The following is a 22,086-nucleotide window of genomic DNA, read 5'->3' on the forward strand; positions in this document are numbered from 1 at the left end:
TAGCTAAAAAGAAATGATAAAAGAGACAAAGTGCAGTTAAGCAAACATCCTGTGTCTAGCAGATGCTCTCCCCTGGGTAGGCTATATAAACAATGCTTTGTAGTTTTAAGGAGAAAATAAGAACCTAGCTAGCTAGAGCCAGGAGATTACTAGGTTAATGAACAAACATCCTGCCTTCCCGCCTTATGCAAAAATGCTTGGTTTGAAATTCCCGAGCTCGGTCTTTGTAAGCGAATTGCTAACTGCCACGTCTGCTTCTGTATAACGCTTGCTTGCCCGCCCCTATATAAGAACGTAGTTGTAAGCACTCGGCGCGTCTCTCGTTTGCAGCTCCTTGTGGGCACTGTGTCGCTGGACACTTTGAGAGTTCGCCCCTGCGCAGGTTAAACCTGGCCAATAAAGTAACATCTTTGATACCCTGAAAGTCTCCAATATTTGTTCTCGCATTTGCTGGATGCTACAGTAGTCCTTATTGTTTTGCTTTAGTGAATATAAATGCAATAAAGTGAATAAATGGTTATTTAAAATCAAAACAGAGAGTTGTTGCTTTTCTTGTCCAAGCCAAAATGGGCGTGGGGGCCGAACTCCTGTGACTGAATCTCATTCTGCCTTCTTCCTCTGGCAGAGGTTGGTGGCTGGGGTGGGGGGTGGGGGGATGTCAAGGCCTCTTCCAGGCCCTCTGGTCTGCTGAAGGGCTAGACTTCGGGGAGAGGGTCTTCGTGTCTTTAGTTGTGCAAAAATGAGTCCTAAGCCAGGCAAGGGGCAAAGGGAAACACATGTGACTGAAAAGTGAGAGGAGTAAGTGGGGGGGGGGGGGGCAGGGAGGGCTCAAAACCTGAGCTGCAAGGAGGTGTGAGGGGCTCCGGAGGAGGACTCAGGGTGAGGCAGGTAGGAGGCTGGCACCACACAGGAAATTTCCAGGGGCCAGAGGTTTTTAAGAATAAGGTTATCTAGTATCTCATCTTAAAAATTGTGTTTCTCTGCAATGTTAAACTGCTCCATGGTTTTGGGCCGTCGAAAAGCCTGTTACTCACACATGTGCTGTGCGTGACCAGCTGGGGGGAACCAGAGGGGGCCTGAAGTCCGGGCCGGAGCTGGCCCAGAGGTAGAGCAGGAGGTGATGCACAGGGAGACTGCGAGCCCGTCAGGGAGGGTCTTGGAGCCAGAGTGACCTGAGGCTGAAAGCCCCTGGGAATTCACAGAAATTTAGGCCACGGCACAGACCTTCCCCGGGACGGGGGCTAGGAGGCTGCTAGCTCTCAAGGAACCAGGTCCATCTGGCTAATGGACGATTCATCAAGACAACGTGTGGGGGAGCGTTTGTTGGTTCACTTGTAAACTCAGGCTTCCAACCCTACTTTTCCCTTAAGGTCTTAAGGTCACTAACTCAGGATTCTGTCCAACTAGGGTTTTTTTTGTTTGTTGGTGTTTTGTTTGTTTGTTTTCAGAATAGCCCTTGGAGCTAAAGAGGGGGCACCTTGACATTCCCAGGAGACCCAGGTTCACGGAGCAGAGGACGGGACAGACGAGCGCAGACAGGCTTCCTGCCCACAGGGTCTAGAACGACCCCCATTGTTTCCCCTTCTCCTCCCCTTCCCCCCCTTTTCTCCTCTTGTATCCTTCCCAGATACGAATGAGTAACATAGACAAAAGTGAGGAAGCCACACCTTTTTAAATTAAAAAAAATTTTTAAATGCTAAATGGAACCCAGCTGTCCTTGCTCCTACATTGGCAACGCAGCTTGTCTCTGGTCTCTGTCTCAGGGGCTCCTCCAGCCCGAGGGTGGGTGGGGTGGCATGCGGCCCAGGATGGCTATGAATGCAGCCCAGCATGAAGATGCCAAAAGGTTGGAAACCCCTGCTTCAGAGATTGAGGAAAGAGTGAAGACAGGGCGTGTATAAAATGCAGTCACTTTAACCAAGCTATTAAAATCATTAATGTTATGGCCCCAGCCAGTGTGGCTACATTGGTTGGAGCATCATCCCATCCACCAAAAAGCTGGGGGTTTGATTCCCAGTTGGGGCATATGCCTAGGTATGGGAGGAAACCAATCATCAATGTTTTCTTCTCTCTCTCTAACATCAATAAACATATTTTTTAAATGTTTTAATAAAAACAAAATAAAAATAAATCATTAACATTATGAAGGTTGAGGCATGAGAAGACTCTATTCTTGTTCTAACTAGACTGAGAACTTACCCAGGTCCCCAGATAGCCCCCTGATCACCGTCTGAAGGACTCACATATCTAGGCCACCTGACATCCATTATCCAGGCCACGGGACATGATCAGACAGCTGGGCATCTATCCTCTAGCTCACTTGGCGTCCATTGTCCAGACTGCCCGACAGCTGACATAACTGTGTTGGACCAAGCCTAGGGTTAAGAATGCGGGACTGATAATTCTCCAGAATGCACTTTTTACTGTAAGAAATCGTTTCTGTCTCCTTTGGAACACTTCTGGGTTTTTGCCTAGCTTTGTTTAAAGATTACAGACTCTAAGACCTTCGAATAAATTTTCATCTTCTTTCTCTAGCAAAGTCCTCCGGACTCTTTTTGAGTTCATTCAACAGGATAAATGTCTGTCCCAACTTCTGTCCCAACTTTTGCTCCTTCCTCATCAGAAATGGGGAAAGAAAGACCACGTGAAACATACCCTTGGTCCTAAGGCCTTAGAACCATATCAGGCTCAAATGTCTGGCCAGAAAACCACCTTTCTCTCCTTTACTGATCATCTTGTGGTGGCTTTGACCTTTAGTGACCCCAGAGTTGTTCAATAGCTGGCAAGTAGAAGGACTTAATAATTTCACACCCCTGCCACAAGAAGTCTCTCATAAGCCCTTGGTACTAATTGGCCAAGCCAAACCAATACCCAGTTGTAGAGGAAAAAGATCTGAGTTCCTTCTTGCTCTTAGATTAGGTTAATATATAAGGTCTGTCCAGAAGGTATCTGGCCATGTCATATGAAAAACAGACATTTATTGAAGAAGATGCAAGAAATATTATACACAGAACAATGACACCTCAGTCCCCTTTGAAGCAGGTACCTTGGGACCTCACACAGTTCTTCTAGTCACCATCAGCTACCCCATCACATTTTCCTGAATCTCATCCATGGTCTGAAATCTCTTCCCTTTCAAAGGTGATTTTAGTTTTGGGAAAAGGCAGAAGTTGAAGGGCACCAAATATGGGCTATAATGGGGGTGAGCCACCTAGATGATTTGATGTTTTGCCAAAAATCTCTGCATGAGACGTGATGCATGAGTGAGCACATTGTCGTGATGAAGCTGCAAATCACCAGTTGTCTGTAGCTGTGGCCTTCTGAATCATCCCAATAGCTTCTGTGGAGGAATGTTCAAGCCTAATGCAAAATTTGATGCAGATTTGTTGCTCCACTTGAATGTGATGGCCACATAATACACATGCTCACTCAACAGCATCTACCGCCCCTCTGACTAGTACAGTGAAGCTATTGTTGTTCACACATGCGCATTCCAGTCCACTCTCCTTGGCTGCCAGGTTACATCAGTGTTGAGCAAAACATTCTCACAACGGCTGGACTTTTTCTGGACAGACCTCATATACCAATTGACCTAATATAGGGTCTGGCAGAAAAAATGACTGCTCGGGTGTGGTTGGTAGGGCACTAATATGTGTGTAATAAATTTGAACATTTCACCTAAAATGCCATACAGTGTGCTTGAGTGTGATATTGTTATGTTACAGAATTACATGCTTATGATTTTGTAATAAGTGTTTGTAATAAAAAGGGGCATTATTTGTGCTATACCCTGTATATCCTAAGTACCTACCATGCGTCGTGAACCATGTGAAGTATTTTATATCTGTTTATATACACTTAGCAACTCACAACAACTTAGTATGGCCAACAATCCTTATTTGCTTGTGAGTGACCTGGTTTTGGCATCGGAAGTCCCACATCCCTTGTCCTGCGAAACCCTTTGGTCCTGGGCAAACTGAAGCAGGTGGTCATCCTGCAGCCACCTCTCCCTCTGCAGGTGAAGATTCCAAGACTCCAGGGACTGCACGGTCAGGTCGGGCTTGGCTGACCTTGTGTTTTGGGGCCTTGGCTCCAGTTCTTATTACCAGCCTAGAGAAGTAGAAGTGCAACCATATTTCTAAAGATGCTTCTGTGCACTCACTTCTAATTGCCTCTCAGGAGGTTCTCAGAGCCAGAAAATGCATTCTCTCCAGGACAGGAAGCATGGCTCTTACTGATCCTCACCACAGCCTGGTGACCGTATTCCTCAAACATGCTCTGCTTCTGCTGAAATTGATTGTGACTGAGTATTGACTTCCTAAAATTATATTCACATTGTAGGGAGGGGTGGTATGGAGAGAGAGAACAGACAAACCAACTGTTATGGCATTTTATTCCCTACCTACTTCCTCCTTTCACCATAAGGCAATTTGGCTGCTTGGAAGGATGTAGTTCTCAGCCTGTACTGAAAGTGGGGACTTACCAATGGCCTCTTACAAAGGACAGCACACACAGGCTTTGAAGTCCACAGACCTGTATCCAAATCCCAGCTTCACTGATTACAGCTGCATCATACTACATCCCTTTGAACTTCATCTGAAGATGGGCATAGTAATATCTCCCTTTTGTTAACACTACATTTAGCTAATACAATGATAATGAACTACCATTCATAGGCACAAAGCTCCTTCACGTACATAGTCTTGCTGGACCCTGGCCATTCCTCAGTGAGGCAGGAACTAAAGTGTCTCCTGGCAATCTTTCATCTGCACAGCCTGCTTTATGCTCAGGCCCTACCACATTTAGCCACCCTTGCCCGGCCCAGTTGCCCCCAACTCTGCACAATACCCTTCCTGCATAGTAGGAGTTCCCACTGGGGCTATGTGGCCAGGCCAGCTGGACCTCTTGCCTGGGCTGTCTGGGTGGATTCACAGAAGAGACAGGACACTCACAGAGGAAAACCACATTCGGTCAGGATCCAAGGAGAAGTGAGAGATTCAGGCAATTATTGTACGTAGATGATGCAAGTAGAAACGATTTAGGGACTGCTGGGTCCTCTCTTCCACAGGTCATTGTCACTGACACTACAATTGAGCAGAGTTTGTATCTACCTCACAGAGACACTGTCCCATTGGCTTAGAAGAAGTCAATGACTAGGGGTCATTCTATCGCCTCCCTGACCCCATGGAGAACAGCAGGAACAAGCTCAGCCCAGCTGCAGGAAAATTGCTGTGCCTGTTGACTTTCTAGTAGGTTTTGTGGCTCATTTCAATCAGCTCACCTACAACTGGGTCTGGAATGTATTCTTAGGGTTAAGTAGGTTCTATGGGAATTTTTAAATTTTGTGTTTCTTTTATCAGATATAAGGGGAAAACTTTTCTGCTGTTATAATTAAAAGCTGCAACACATTTTTATGAACTAAAACCTTAGTTAATTAAGATAGTTTCTCAAGCTGAGATCTGGTGCCCCCGGGTGGCTCTACAAATGTACAAATGCATTTTCATGCATCTACAAGAAGCTATCTTCTTCTTAAAAGGGGTCCCTACTTTACTCTGGTTTGAAAGACACAGCCTACAATTTCTGGTCCTCCTAGGCTGTCTCATTCTCTCCCCTGTTTCACAGCCATGCCAGGAATAAGCCAGTAATATGTGCACATGTTACGGGAATAGCAGGTTGGGAAAGGGATAAACCAAATGCACGAATGCACCAAAGGAGTCTTCATTCTCTCCCCCACACTGGTTTCCAGGCAAAACCAGTGTCCCCTTAACTGAACCAGAAACTGCCGAACAACCCACTGTACACACCATGCGATATGCTATGTCACATCAATAAATACTACTTGTTGGGCCTCCTCCAAACCCTTTGAGCGGAGAGCACCAACTCTAAACCATCACCTCTTCCTTGGCTCAGGAAGGACCCAGCAGACTCAACTTGCAAAGGGTGACTGCATCCCTGGATGTGGAGGCAGCAATGGGGCCACAGGGGGATACCCCAGAAAGTGAGCCTGAGGCATCCCGTGCCAACAACATGCAGAGTGGGAGGCTCCCCACCAGGCTTGCCCTCCGCTGGCCTCTGCTGCCCCTGCCCCAGTGGGCGTGTGCACACGCACATGCATACATGTTTGTGTGTACAGCATGTTTTAATCAGCACATATCTCTTACCCTGGGCACACCCAAAGGACTCCCCATTACCCCATCTCCCGCATAGATGAGACAGGATAGTGAGAAGCTAGGAAAAGTCCTTCGCAAATGGAACAGGGAAACTGAGACAGGCAGCTGAACACAGTGGCTGAGCAATTTACCACCAGGGACCGATGGTCACCAGGGCGAAGACCAGGCAGGTGTAGACTGGGAAAACAAGGACCTCACCCTCAGGGTCACCCTTCCTCCCCTGGCCTGTCCTCTCTGGAGGTAACACCTAGGTCTCAGTCGTGTTTCACCTCCAGGCCTAGAGATGCAGCAAAACCAGGTGGGCAACGCCAGAACCAATTGCAATGACTAAAGACCCCCTGCCCTGGCGCTGACCAGTCAGTGGAGACCTTGACCCTGAAATGACACACACACCTGGAGGACTGATGAATATTCTACTAAAACCCTCCCCTGAGACCTCCCCTACGCTTGCTCAGCCTTCTAGAAAGACATAAAAGCCTCAAGACAGAGGTCCCAGCACAGAGGCACGTGCTCTCCCTTTGGGGAGCAGCCAGGGCCGTTTCCTTTCCTTTCTTCTCTCCCCTCCCCCACCACCTCTTTCTTAACTCTCCTAAACTCCAAGGCAATGGGAGGCTGGCAGCTTGTCACAGGTTGATCCCCAGAGCCCCATCTTCTCTGACTTCCCAGTGAGATAAGGCAGCCCAGCCAGAGCTCTCCTGCTGCTTCCTCCATGCTAAGCCCCTCCGTGTTTCACTCTCCCTGGCTTTCATAAATGGATCCTCATAGTCACCCGAACCTGTGCTATGAAACCTTTCCTACACGAAGTCAAGAACTGACACACTACCTCTGGCCCTGGGCAGACCTGCTCAGGGCCAGGCCCCTGTCCGGTCACACAGACGCATATGCCCTGGAGAGGCCACAGGCCCTAGTGGACCGCGTCCCTGAACAGCGGTTCGGGCAGCTGCGGAGCTGGGGGAGGCCCCGGGGGCCTTCGGCAGCACGTGTGTCTGATCTTCTCCCACTGGGACACTAAACCCCGCTATTGCCTCTGACCTTCCTGGGAAGGTTTAGATGGTGAAATCGCTAATTTTGTCTTGCTCAAGACAGTAAAAATATGTAATAGAAACCAATTAAATACCATTTATTAGGCAGAATTGGGGTAGGGTATGACGGCGGTAAAATGATGTCCCTAGAAACAGACAGAAAATAATAAAATGTCACAGTCGTGCTCTGAGAACACCAGCCTTTTGACTCCTCTTAAGATTGATGTCTTTCTTTCTAGGGAAAGAACAAAAGGCTGATTTTTAATCAGCCCTGAACTGGTTTCTGTGCAGGAGAGAAGCCCTTTCGGCCAGGGTCCCAGACAATTCTGCACCATTCAAGTCCGAGTGAGGGTGGGGGGAGGCACTGGAACAGGGAATTCTGTTTTTTGAGCACAACGCCTCATGCCCGGCAGTCATGTCTGCACTGGTTTCTGGGGCAACAGCCATGTGGCCCCCAGGAACGTAGAAATGAGGGAAAGAGTTTCTGAGCATTAAACCATGAAATCCTCAAGGAATGGGTCAGAGCAGAGGACGCTGGGTCAGAGCAGAGGACGCAGAGTCACCACAGAGAGATGGGGCTCAGCCTGGCTGAAGGTGTCCCTGAGCAGCAAGGCCATCTGCAGCGGGGCCGCAGAGCAGAGGGGGCTGAGAGGCCCGAGCCACGGGCTCCACAGAGTCCCTGCTGCCCTGCCATTGCCCGTCTGCTCCCACAAGTGGGTGGACCCCCAGAATGCACCCCGAAGAACTCACGGGTCCTGCTGGCATGATCCACACTGCTGTCCCCGCTGCTTCCCCTGCTCCCCAAGCAGGTCAGCTCCTGTGGCGGCCTGTCTGGCCTCAGGCCCCAGCAGCCCTTTTGCCAGCCTAAGGGATGTCCCTTCTGGTCTCTCTTCCTTTGATGGTAACTGGGGACTGAAAGCCCAATGTGGATGGAACGGCAGTCTGTGGGCACACAAGAAAGGGGAAGCAAGAGTTAATAAAAGTTGACATTTCTCCTTAATATCCTACAATTACAAAGAACTAAGGCCAAAAGCAAAACAGAAGGCATAGGATTCCTGGACAGGGCCACTGCCCCGAGACTAGGGGTTGGCAAAATTCCATTTCTGAGCAACTCAACAGTTGCTGGGAAAGACACTCTTGGTGCTATGTTAGAGCTCTGTCAGCACGAGCAGAACTCCCATCTCCCCGCTCCTGCTTGTCCAGGCAGCAATGACCACAAGGCCCTCATTGGGTCACGGATTTAGTCCAAAATGAAGAGCCTCTGTTTGGTTGTTGTAGAGAAGCTTCATGCACCTCCATCGTGGGCCATTTTTAGTAACAACCAAGGGCTACTTATCTACTGAACTACTTATCAGAAGAGCAAGTTATTACATTAAAACTGCATTAAGATATCATCTCATACCTGTCAGAATGGCTATCATTAATAAATCAATAAACAAGTGCTGATGAGAATGTGGAGAAAGGGGAACCCTAGTGCACCGTTAGTGGGAATGCAGACTGGTGCAGCCACTGTGGAAAGCAGCATGGAGATACCTCAAAAAATTAAAAGTGGATCTGCCTTTCATCCCGGCATCCACTACTGGGAACATATCCAAAGGAACCCAAAACACTAATTCAAAAGAACATAAGCACCCTTATGTTCACTGCAGTGTTATTTACAGTCATCAAAATATGGAAGCAGCCCAAGGGTCCATCAGTAGATGAGTCGACAAAACAACTATGGGACATTTACACAATGGAATACTACTCAGCCTTAAAAAAAAGAAGAAGAAAATTTTACCATCTGTGACAGCATGGATGGACCTGGAGAACATTATGCTAAGTGAAAAAAGCCAGTCAGAGAAAGACAAATACCTATGATTTCACTCATATGTGGAATTTAATGAACAATCTGAATGAACAAGGAAATTGGGGATGGACTCACAGATGGAGAGCAGGATGACAGCTGGGGTGGGGCGGTGATGAGGGGGTGGAGGGATTGAGCAAAAAGGAGAAAGGACTAATGGACATGGACAACAGCATGGTGATTGCTTGGGGGAGGGTGACATAAGAGGGCTAAATGGGAATGGAAAAGAATACAATAAAGATCAAATAAAGCAAAGAAAAATAATAATAACAAAGCTAAAAAAGAAAGAAAAAGAAAAGCAAATTATTAAGGATTTCTCAAAGCTGGTTACGTAAACTAGACTTTTCGAGAACTGCAGCTGCCGACAACCTTCAGTGCAGACCCCACCAGGAAGCCTGACTGCCGTGCTGGCCCCTCTAGGTCTGCGCCACAGAGGCAGCTGAAATTCCCTTAGCCCTCGGGAAGGACATTCGGCTACCAGCTTCTCACCAGTGGTGTCTTGTGTGGGTCAATGATTTTTTGAAACAATTAATAGGCCCTGGCCAGGTAGCTTATTTTGGTTAGAGCATCATCTTGATACACTAAGGTTGTTGGTTCAATCCCCAGTCAGGGCACATACAAGAATCAACCAATGAATGCATCAATAAGGGGAACAACAAATCTCTCTCTTACTCTCTCTCTCTCTCTAAAAAATCAATAAACTTTAAAAATTAAAATAAGTAATTAATAGATTGCTTAGTGCAGTTTTAAGTGTGCAGAACAATCAAACAGACAGTCCATAGACTTCCATGCATTTCCCCCACACACCCCACCTCCGCAAAATTTCCTCTATTTTTATTGAGGTATAATTGACATATAACATTGTATGTATTTCCAGTTTACAACAAAATTATTTGATTTAAGTATATACTGTGAAATGATTACTACAGTAAGTTCAGTTAAATCCATCACCACACCGTTACATTTTGTGTGTGTTGAGAACTTTTAAGACCAACTCTTCCAGCAACTTTCAAATACAACTTTCACAATACAGATTGTAAACTAGAGTCACCATGCTGTACACTAGGTCGCCAGAACTTAATTACCTTATAACTGGGAACTTGCACCTTTGACAGTCCTTACCTATTTTGTCTGTTCCCTACCACCCACCTTTGGCAAACACTAATCTGTTCTCTGTTCCTACGAATTTGGGTTTTTTAGATTCCATGTGTGAATGAAATCATGCAGTATTTGTCTTTCTCTGTATGACTTATTTCACTTAGTGTAATGCCTTCAAGATCCATCCATACTGCTGTAAATGGCGGGATTTCCTTCCTTCTCATGGCTGATATATATTGAATGTACCACATTTTCTTTATCCACTAATCCACTGTTGAACATTGTGGTTGCTTCCACACCCTGGCTATTCTAAACAATGCTGCAATAAACATGAGGCTGCAGACATGTCGCCAAGACAGTGATTTTGTTTCCTTCAGATAGATAGCCAGAAGTGGGATTGCTGGATCATATGGCAGTTGTATTTTTAACTGTTTGAGTTGATACACTAAGGTTGTGGGTTCAATCCCCAGTCAGGGCACATACAAGAATCAACCAATGAATGCATCAATAAGGGGAACAACAAATCTCTCTCTTACTCTCTCTCTCTCTCTAAAAAATCAATAAAATTCCTGGAGGTTTGAGGAACCTCCATAGTGTTTTCCATTATGTCTATACCAACTTACATTCCAGCCAAAAGTGTACAAGGGTCTCCTTTTCTCCACATCCTTAACAACATTTATCTATTGTCTTTTTGATAATACCCATTCTAACAGGTGTGAGGTGATATTTCATTGTGATTTTGATTTGCATTTCCCTGATAATTAGTGATTTTTATTGCCTTTCCTGTATCCATTAGCTACTGGATATCTTCTTTGGAAAAATATCTATTTAGTTCCTCAGCCCATGTTTTAATTGGATTTTGTTTTGTTTTGCTATTAAGTTGCATGAGTTCTTTATATATTTTGGATACTAACCCCTTATCAGACATGTAATTTGCAAATATTTTCTCTCATTCTGTAGGTTGCCTTTTCATTTTGTTAATGGTTTCCTTTGCTGTACAGAAGCTGTTGGGTTTGATCGAATCTCATTTGTTTGCTTCTGTTTCTGTTGCCTTTGCGTTGGGTGTCGAATCCATAAATAAATAAATAAATAAATCATTGCCAAGACCATGTCAAGGAACTTACCCCTAGTGCTTCATTCCAGGAGTTATATGATTTCAGGTCTTATGTGCAAGTCCTTTATCCATTTTGAGTTGATTTGTGTGTTTTGCATGAGACAGTGGCCTACTTTATTCTTTTGCTTGTGGCCATCCAGTTTTCACATCACCATTGATTGAAGACCCTGTCCTTTCCCCATTGAATGTTCTTGGCTACTTTGTTATAAATTGAGTGTATATTTGTGTGTTTATTTCTGGACTCTCTGTTCTGGTCCACTGATATACATGTTTGTTTTTATACAGATACCATACAGCCCTGATTATTATAACTTGGTAATATAGTTTGACATCAGGACACGGGACGCCTCCAGTTTTGTTCTTCTTTCTCAAGATTACTTTGGCAATATGGGGGCTTTTGTGTTTCCGTACAAATTTTAGGGGTTTTTTTTATTCCTGTGAAAAATGCCATTGGAATTTTGATACGGATTGCATTGAATCTGTAGAGTGCTTCAGATAGTACAGACATTTAACAATATTAATTCTTCCAAATCATGAGAATGAGATACCTATTTATTTGTGTCTTCTTCAGTTTCTTTCATCAATATCTTATAGTTTTCAGTGTACAAGTCTTTCACCTCCTTGGTTAAATTTATCTGTTCTTAAGCACTTTAGTTTTTTTTTATTTTTTTAAAGATTTTATTTATTTATTTTTAGAGAGGGAAGGGAGGGAGAAAGAGAGAGAGAGAGAGAAACATCAATGTGTGGTTGCTGGGGGTCATGGCCTGCAACCCAGGCATGTACCCTGACTGGGAATTGAACCTGCGACACTTTGGTTTGCAGCCCGAGCTCAATCCACTGAGCTACACCAGCCAGGGCTTAGCATTTTAGTTTTTGTTGCAGTTATAAACAGGATTGTGTCCTTTCTTATAGTTTGTTATTAATGCATAGAAATGCAACTGACTTTTGGTATATTGTATCCTCCAACTTCACTGAGTTTATTTATTAGTTCTAACAGGTTTTTGGTGGAGTCTTTAGGGTTTCTGTATATGAGATCATGTCATCTGCAAATAGAAACAGTTTCACTTATTTGAATGCTTTCTAGTTTTTATTTTTACTTTTTGTTCACTTACTTATTTATTCTGCCGAATTGCTCTGCCTAGGACTTGCAGTGCTATGTTAATACAAGTGGTAAGAGTGGGCATCTTTATCCTGTTCCCGATCTTAGAGGAAGAGCTTTCAGCTTTTCAAGATCTACATTAACTTGATTTTCTTTTCTTGAAAGGAAGACTGCCTCTTGGTTTAAACTCCTGAAATGCACATGCTAGATGCCCGGGGACTTCCTGACTTCAGATATCATACAGAAGTCACATCCAGCTAAACCTTGAAGAGTCCGCTGCCCTGCATGCTACGGTCATGGACATCTCCCTCTCTGGGACTCAGTGCCCTCATCTGTCACGAAGAAATAAAAAATCCTTCCGCTACTGGCTGGACAGGTTTTTGAGAAGGTAGACTGGGATGGTTCGTGAGAACGTGATTACGAAAATTGTAAGTGGCTATATACGTGAAGTGTATGCTTACTAAAGGAACCAGGAGAGATGGCTGTCAGGGAAGTACTTCACTTTCTGTCCTGGATCTGCTTTGTCCCCCCTCCCACTTTTTTTTTGTGGCTCCGATCATCAGAGTGAGGCCAATTAATTTAGCTGGTAAACTGGGGAAGGGCTAACCCTCTTTCTTTGCTCTGTGGGACCTCTCCTCCCACAGTGAACGTCTTGCAGTTTGCTCAGGACAATGCCAAGTTCTCCTAAGCACTCCTCACTCCTTTCGTACTGACAGAGTGGCTCTACACATTCTGCAGCTCAGCAAGCACCCAGCTGGGCCGGGAGATTAGTGTTTCCCTCCAAGCAGTGCAGGGGCAGTGGTGGGGCACCGGCCTGTCTGGCTGCCTCTTCCTGAGAACCGTGGCTGCTTCTCAGAGTGCAGGATCCCTCGGGCCTCTGAGTCAGCAATTCTGAAGCAACAGGAATACCTGCACTCAGCACCCTCTTGCACTGGTTTTAGCTGTACTACCATTCTTAGAATCTATAAAATGTTGATATTTGGCATTAAGTATGGTTTTAGATCTTGTAAAATTAGGTGAGTTTAATTTTGAGCCCTAACCCATGCAAGCAAAGTGCTAGTGTCCTATCTCCAGCCGGACCACGTGGTCCCTTCAGGACACATGAAGGGAAGGCTGGTCCCACAGGATCTAGAGGAGACACTTGGGTGGGTCAGGAAGTGGACTGGCTCTCTAGCTTCCTCAGCTGGAAGAGGTTTTATAAGGATGGATATTCAAGGAATTCTCAGACCCTCCTGGGACCTGCCTCCTGTCTCAGAGTGCCCTTACCTTCCTGATTCTGACGTCGCCTCCTGTAGGTAGCAGGGTCCAGCTTCCCCACCCCAGCCTTCTCCTCCTCCATCTGCAGCACTGTAAAGTGAAAGATGGACACAGCTTCAAAATGTGTACAGCACAAAGAAGTAGAATTTCCAGGAGAAATGGTTACATCCATATTCATAGCTGGAGACCTTAATGCAGATGAAAAACTTAAGGCAAAGGAATGTATAAACTGAGGAAACTCAACTATCCACCTGCAACAAATAGAGAACACACCTTTTTTTTTTTCAATTACAAATGGAACATTTACAAAGAGGGCACATTTACCAGGTCACAGAGAGGCCTTAGTAAATTTTGAAGAATTTGTATCGTATGTCCATAGTAAATACACACATTTAGATACTAAAAATAATTTCTAATTATGGGTTTAATAGGAAATCACAATGAAAATTATTAAATATTTAGAACTCAATAATTACAACTATTACACATTGAAATGTGCAGAGTAAAACATACTTAGAGGGAAGAAGGAAGGAAGAAAATAAATGTGATAAGCATTCAATGAAAGAACCTAGAAAAAGAACAGGAGAGAAAACCCAGAGGACGTAGAATGTAAATATAAAAGATAAAGGAAAAATAATGAAATAGAAAACAATCGAGCGTAGAGGTGGTTAATAACTCTAAAGGCAATTATTTGAAAAGATTATTAAAATAAGCAAACCATGCAAAACTAACCAAGAAGCAAAAAGAATATTCATAAATAAACATTAAGAAAAAAGGGACATCCTAAAAATATAATAGGAAAAATTTTAATTATAAATGAATGCCATGAAAATACATTTTCATGCAATGCCAATATTTTTTTTGTTTTTTGCTCCATCCTTCCACCCTCCTGTGCCGATACATTTTAACTTAGATAATATATGATAGCCACTTTGCAGCGTGCCAAACCCTATCACAAATGCTCTGCATGTATGACTTCATTGAATCTTCTCAACAACCCTATGAGATAAGGATTATTATTATTTTCATCTTACAGATGAGGCAACTGAGGCACAGAATGGAGGAACAGGGATTCGAACCCAGATAGCTCTGTTTCTGGAACTATAGCGCTGAGTCACAAAGCTACTGAATGAATACTTTGTTAGAAAAATAGCAGCCCTGGCTGGTGTAGCTCAGTGGATTGAGCACGGGCTGCGAACCAAAGTGTCGCAGGTTCGATTCCCAGTCAGGACACATGCCTGGATTGTAGGCCATGACCCCCAGCAACTGCACATTGATGTTTCTCTCTCTCTCTTTCTCCCTCCCTTCCATCTCTAAAATAAATAAATAAATAAAATATTAAAAAAAAAAAAGAAAAATAGCGTATGTGATCAAAATTGAGTTGAGAAAAATTAGAAAACCTGAATTAACCAATATCCCCTAAGTGAAATGGTCATGAGAAAGGCAGCCCAACTAGCCACATATATTGATAATTGTTGAAGCTGGATTATAGATACAGAAGGGTCTGCCCTGTCCCATTTTTGGCTCCCATCATATTATTTTGTTATTTTTGTTACGTTTGAAATCTTTCTATATGTAATTAAAAGAAAAATAAACACCAGAAGTAGTTTAAAAAATGTTTTTTCCAGACCTTCAAGGATTAGACAGTCTCTAACTTACACAGAAATGGTTCTCAAAAGTAGGAAAGGAAGAACTGGAGGCAGCAGGTACGTCTGAAGACCAGGACTCAGGGTGGGACTGAGAACAGGAGAGTCGCTGGAACTCTTCCAATCAGCCAAACCCTCAGCTCTCCCTCCCAGGCTCCAGTCTTCCAGCTGCTCCACCACCACGCAGAAAATGGAGGGGTTACACCAGGAGGCCCCGGGTAGCTGCGGGCAGGGAGGAGTCATTTCCCTGGGGGCAGGGGAGAAGGATCTAAGTGAAGGCAGTTGGGTGTGCAGCCCACTGCCTGACCGGCTCCTGGGACACCAGCAAAGCATGCACGCTCCAGGCAGGAGACTGGAGGGGACACACGACAAAACGGCGAGGGCCGCACCCACTCGTCCCCCAGGGGTTCCTCCAGGGCAGCTGTGCCATAGAAAGAGCTAAAAGTGAGGGTTCAGAAGGAGCCACTCCCCTCAAAATAAAATAAAATACAAGAGATTTGATACACTCCTTGAGAACTTGGAAGAACTTAAGGGAGTGACAGAGAACAAAACATGCAAAGAAAAAGAAAGGCAGTCAGAAACACCAGTGAAAAACTGAAAGTACAAGAAATAAAAGGTGATCATAGTGCATAACCACGAGAATGAACACGGCCTTTTGAGTTAACTAAAAACAGTGGTGATGTACCTACACTGAGAGGGTAAAGGAGGAGATGGGCATGCTGTAAGATAGGTAAATATTCGTATGTTAGGTGGCTAATTTCTCTAACTTTGATGAATAGTGGAATATACACAGGTTTTATTAGGAGGGTGTAAGTGATCAACAGAAGAAGCTAAAAGCCTTATTCCAGCAGGTTGTCTTTGGGAAGCAGAACTGTGGGATGTGTGGAAAGGCCAGCTAGGGTGGAGTTCTGTCGATTTTTATCACACATCCTCACATGTGTTGACTGGTTTTCACGTTACAGTTATATATTATTTTTATTTTAAGGCAAATAATCCAAGATGACACATGTGGCTCCACTGTATGCTTCAATCTATTTGTTGACAGTGAGTCATGTTTAAAATACTCAGAACTACAAAACGAAGAGCCCTGTGAGACAGCGGTTCTCAAACCTGAGTCTGTCTCAGCGGCGGCGTCAGAGTTGCCTGGAGGGCGGGTTAGCCCCCAGCGCCGGCCTCAGCGGGTCTGAGGTGCAGCCCGAAGGGTGGCAAGGCAGCAGTTCTCATTGGCGCTGCTGCTACTGACTCAGGGACCATACTTTGAGAACCACTGGCTTAAGGAAATAGCTTTTAATTTATATGTTCTATTAAATTGAATCTCCATATGCTGAGCTTCACCTACATAACAATATCACGTCTTTTCATTCAAACTGGGCACTGGGAACAGGTAAACTTAGTGAGAACGCACAGGTAGCATCAGAGAGATTGGTGTCTTTTTTGAGGGTTGATATCTTTCTCCGTCCTGGCATGGCAGGAGGAGTAAAGAGAACTACCTCCTAATTGTGTAGGCTGACTCTGCCTCTCCCCAACCTCACACTGTAAAGGCCAAGTGACTCAGCCTGGCCAATCAAATGCTCCTGGGTCCCCAGCCACAGACACTGGGGTGATCCAAGCCCAAAGCCGGGCCAGTCAGAACTCTTCCCAGGACACTTCTGCTTGAGCCATCCGGAAACACTGCCTCCACTCTGCTCCAGCCTGGGAGGCTGATGAGCCCGGGGGCTGCTTGCTATCTGGCGGGCCCGGTGGAGGGAGGTGCCCAAGGAACGGAGCACTGCCGACTCTGTAACTCCTGAGTCAGTTCATTCTGGACTGGCCTTCTCAGTTGTGTTGAGCAGATAAATGCCCTTTATTTTTTCTTCACGTTTGAGTCCAGTTTCTGACACTTGCAGTCAACAGTTCCTGACTAATCCAAATAAAATCGTTTTCCAGGGTGGTTTAAAAATGTGTTCTTTCATGTTTGAAATCCTATAGATTTCAGATTGGAAACCAAATAAAAGTGAATACAAAATGAGAATACAGATGCAAATGGGGATGAAAACTCTACAGAACTGTAGAAGCCTGGAGACACAATGTAGCTCCCATCCAGTTGGAGGCACTTCCGGGCCCTGCACTAGTTGAGACCACTGCTTCCTGCCTCATCACAACAGAAGAAAAGCTCCCGTCCAGGAGTCTGCAGAAGTAGCAGGAGAATGGGGGCTGCCCCAGATCAGCTTCAAAGGAAGCCGTCCGTCCGTTTGAAGCCAGGTGTTGGCTGTATGGAAGGTGTTTAGATTAATTATTGCTCTGATCTACAGCTGCAGGGCCCATTATAAAAATTCCCAGTCATGCCTTGGCTGGTGTGGTTCCGTGGATTGATTGCCAGCCTGAGAACCCAAGGGTCGTCAGTTTGATCCCCAGTCAGGACACACGCCTGGACTGCAGACCAGGTCCCCTGTAGGGGGTACAAGAGAGGCAACCACAGGCTGATGTTTCTCTCCCTCACTTTCTCCCTCCCCTCCCCTCTCTCTAAAAATAAATAAATAAATAAATAAATAAATAAATAAATAAAATCTTTAAAAAACATTTCTAATCATGACCAAACCCATGAAACAAAATTTCTATCTCCAGTATTTCATATAATGCATATTATATTGAATGCCAGATATCTTGCTTTCATATCTCATTTAATCCTCACCAAATTTCATGAAGTGCATAATTTTCACCCCCATTTTTCAGAGATTTAAGTAATTTTTCCCGTGTCACAGAGCCAGCCCTGGTGGAGCCAACATTCAAGTTGGAATCTCTCTGATTCCTGGGCCCAAGGAAGGCAGGGAGGAAGAAGAGGAAAGAAAGAAGTGAAGACAAGGAGATGTGGAGGGTGGGTTCCAGGCCCTTCCTGAGGTCTGGCTGAATCCCGATCACTCTTAATGGTTTTATAATACCTGCCCCCCAACCCCGACTTTTTGACTTTTCTCTTACGCTGGCTTCAGCTGATTGTATCCAAAGAGCATCAGCCTCTACCACCACCCACTACAATATGTTGCCACAGGAACTATGCTAGCAACACACCAGGTCCTGTCATGTAGCGAATGAGAAACTTGCAACAGCAGTTTTTCCCACACCAGCCCCTCTGCTGCCCAACCAGCACCAGTTAAGTTCCATCCACCTTTAGATCACAGACGGTCTTGGTGGGAAATAGGGCATTCCGGTGAGGGGTCAGACCACATTCTCTTCTGTTCGGAGTCACTTAAGGCCCCATTCGGCTTCACTGCCCCAGCTACCAGTCTGGAATCGTATCTGGGATCCCTGGTCCACACCCTACTGACGAAATCAATACCCTAAGCCTGCAAGGCTAAGGCCCAGAGTGCCACGCCATTGAACACACATGCAGGGCGGCTCCCCGAGCAGCCTCCGTGTCTGCGGAAGCGAGGAGGTGGTAACAGAGCCAACCTGACGCGAGGATGGCACATTCTACTGTCAGAAACCTGGTGACTGGGTCACCTGTCATTTGCCCACTTTTCTGGGCCATAGGATGCACCTAGCTGTTAAAGAAGGAAAATGGGGGGGAATATTTGAAGCAAAAAATGTGGTAAAATATTTAATAACATAAATAACATAGTATTTCACCAATGTACATGTAAACAAAATTCAACAGCAGCATTAACAAGCACTATTCCTCCCAAATTTGGGGGGTGCGTCTTATGGTCCGGGAAAAAAAAATGTGGTTAGCTCTCCCCCCATGCACAAGGGCACACGGGTTCAGGCCAGCTAACCGCTGTGTTCCAGATGTTTGCAGCAGGCACCAGAGACAGAGTGATGGTTCAGTTACTAGGGGGAAGGGGGGAATTGGGTCCTTATTGAGACAACAAGTCCTCAAGATTAGACACCGTGCCTCTGGAGGAAAACTAACCAGAAAAAAGTTGCTCCATGTTCATCGGGGTTAGCCCTTGAGAGCATTTCCTCCCACCCTATCTTTTGAGTCTCTTGAGCTTATTACACCTAAGAACATAGGACCAGAGGGGTATCCAGTGAACCCCTCTGAGAGCCCAAAGGAGTTCAGCAAAGGGCTCATCTGGGATGATTCTGTGAACTGAACTGACAAGAATGACACAGGGGCATCTGAGCTTTAAAAAGCCAAACTAGAAGCTAGAGAAAGGCCACCCTCCCGACAGATGGCTTATCTACTGCCTCTGCACTGCCCCCCGCCATGGATGCCCCGGGAGAGGAAAGACAAAACAAGCAACAAAATACCCCTAAGCAAACCACCGGAACAAAACCAGCGCTGCATCCCAAACCTGACACCAGAGGCCTGTGACGGAGGAGACCAGCCTTCATTCAGTTTCTCTCTCGTGACCCTGTGCTAACAGATGTCATTTATTTTCTGGAAAAGGGGCAAATCTCAGGGCTTTTTTCTTTTACTTTATAAATATTTCAGCCAGTCTCATAAGCTTGGCAAAGACAATAAAAATTTACACATCTAGAGGAAAAGATTCTCAGCTCCATCACAGGAGAACCAAAAAAACTAACTCACCACCGTGTCCCAGAGGATGCGTCTCCTGCCATTTCTGTTCACATGGTGCGAGGTTTTGAGCCCCAAGCCAGGGACCTCGAGGCACCGGGGTGACTAATACAGTATAATCTTTTTTAAGGAAAGGCAAATATCCAAAGTTCACTTGGAGGATTTACCCAGCTTTCACGGTGTTTCCCTTCTCCGTGTGTGGAGCTCACTCCTCAGCGCCCTGTGCTGCACTGCGAAGCGCACTTCCCCTCGTCTATGGCGCTGTCCGCACCCTGCACCGCCCTGAACCGCCAAGGTGCAGACTTACCTTCGCAGTCAGCACCAGGAACCACGACCCAAGTCCCAGGAAGGCCCGAGTCACTCGCTCTGTTGCTGTTGGACGGCGAGGAGGACGCCCTGTGACTTCTAGGCTGAACAGTATTTGGGGCATTGTTGATTGACTTGTGGGGCTCAGTGGTGGCCAGCCATGTGACCAGGGTGGGGGAAGGGACACCCTGCAGGGCGAGCCTGTTGGCTGACAGAGCAGGGCAGTGCAGGGTCTTAACAGAGCTGGCAGTGATCGTAGGAGGGTGTCTTTGGTCTAAATTTCTTCTCACATTTTAACTTAGTGATCTTTTTATGGCAGTGGTATGTTTCAGCCTGGATTTTGAAATGTTGGTTTATCTCCCTGCAGAGTTTCTACTTTTCAAATTCTGTCCTGGAAGCACGTTAGAGGTGGAGGTCTGAGAGCCCTTGGGAATGTCCCAGAGCCACCCCAGGGGCACCCACTTTGTAGACAGGTGGTGGCCCACCCAGGAGCCTGCAGAAGCCTGGGTCTGGTATTAAACACTGAGGTGACCCTGGATGGCTGGCACCCAAAATCACAACTTCCTGAATATCTTTAACCTATAGGTCATTAAGTCTGAGGACTGCTGAGGTGCCAGTGTAGATCTTACCACACTGCAGGCACCTGAGCTGCACCTAACAGATTAGGACACGGCTTAGAAGTTGTGGTAGTTTGTACTTGCAGTCAGTGAGTTTGTATGAACATGTGTACCTGTGTTTATTATTTTATCACAATCTTCATTAAAAACTCTAAGATAATCTTTCTGGAGGGATCATGGGGCATCAAGAGCTGGAGAGGCCCTGGACCTCAAAGACTTTGAAGACTTCTCGAGACCAGAGCATGTGAGTAACCTTCTTGTTCACTTCTGCCTATCCTCCCAATGGTCTGTGCTGGCTTGCCTGCTCACGAAAAGGGAAGTGGTGGTCATGATGGTGGATATGGCAGGGGTGGAAATAGTGGGTGGACTTGTAGGTGTAGCAATCTGGTAATTGGGCATAAATGGAGGTGGTAAGGTGGAGGGGGTGGAAGGGTAGGTGGAGGTGGTGGAGGTGGTGGAAGTGTGGATGGAGGTATGATTGGAAATGGTGAAGACGATGGTGGTGATGGAGGAAGGGATGACATGGCCTCCTAAATGATGGAGTAAGAGATTCATGTTACTGACAGTGATGCTGATGACCCTGCAAGAACCTGACCTGCTGTGAATACAAACATAAGATGGTAAAGCCTTGACATTGAAAGTCTAGAGAACCTTATTCAGTCCCCAGAACTGTGTGACCTTGGAGCACTGTGTACACTAAATAAATAGTGGCTTGTTATGGGGATCTCATCTCTCTCCAAGCACTTTACCCATCCTTACTAAATAGAAGTTTCTGTCCTTTCCGAAGTCTTGAGAAAAATACCTCTACTCACCTCTACCTCCTCATCCACTCCTGCCCAGTGGAGGATGAGTGGCTCGTGTGTTTGGCGTATCTGGGAGAATAAAGTGGTCACGTACCGTGGCTCGTCTTTCTGAGAGCTACCTGCCCCCAAGACGGCCCAGGCTGCCCTCCTCCCCAGCTCTCTTCACAGTAAGCTTTCCAGCACAGTTTCTTGCCCAGGTGGGGAGCCTTCCAGTGCTGAGCAGATATGTTTGATTCTAGGGGAAATTAAGAAGCCTGATTGTTATACACCCTACACCTAATTCTCCAATTAGCTTTACATGTTACAAAGCTATCTTGATTTCTAACTCTCTGGCTTCTGTACCTTATTTCATACTTGGTTTCAAGCATAAAGGAAAGATTGTGAACAAATATCACCATCAAATTCCAGTGCTGGTGAACTAATAAAAGAGCCTGCATGGAGCTGATGGGGCTAAACGGTCTCTAGGTCTCCTCCAAGCCATAAGACCCTGGGGTTGTTGGAGTCTGTGTCTCTAGAGCACAACAAACTAGTACTCACAGAGCAGGGATGAAGGTTCAGGCTCTTAGTGGACAGCTTCCTAATCTCTGCCTCTCTTCCTTCCTGTTTTTGAAGC

The 22,086-nt window shown here is 45.6% G+C and overlaps 1 protein-coding gene across 2 annotated transcripts in view; it reads right to left on the reverse strand.

Annotated features, from left to right (window-relative positions):
- The window catches only part of SLC4A5 (solute carrier family 4 member 5), a 101,865-nt gene extending 81,700 nt beyond the window's left edge, over nucleotides 1-20,165 (reverse strand). For both annotated transcript variants that reach the window (XM_036028166.1, XM_028514469.2), the window contains exons 1-3: nucleotides 20,055-20,165; nucleotides 13,616-13,696; nucleotides 7,943-8,134 (exon numbers count right to left, since the gene is read on the reverse strand). In XM_036028166.1, coding sequence (XP_035884059.1) covers nucleotides 7,943-8,134; nucleotides 13,616-13,688 — 265 coding nt within the window. In that variant the 5' untranslated portion in view covers nucleotides 13,689-13,696; nucleotides 20,055-20,165. The remainder of the gene's footprint in view (nucleotides 1-7,942; nucleotides 8,135-13,615; nucleotides 13,697-20,054) is intronic.
- Between the last annotated feature and the right edge of the window lie 1,921 nt (nucleotides 20,166-22,086).

This window comes from Phyllostomus discolor, chromosome 6 (genome assembly GCF_004126475.2).
Source record: "Phyllostomus discolor isolate MPI-MPIP mPhyDis1 chromosome 6, mPhyDis1.pri.v3, whole genome shotgun sequence".
Lineage (NCBI taxonomy): Eukaryota > Metazoa > Chordata > Mammalia > Chiroptera > Phyllostomidae > Phyllostomus > Phyllostomus discolor.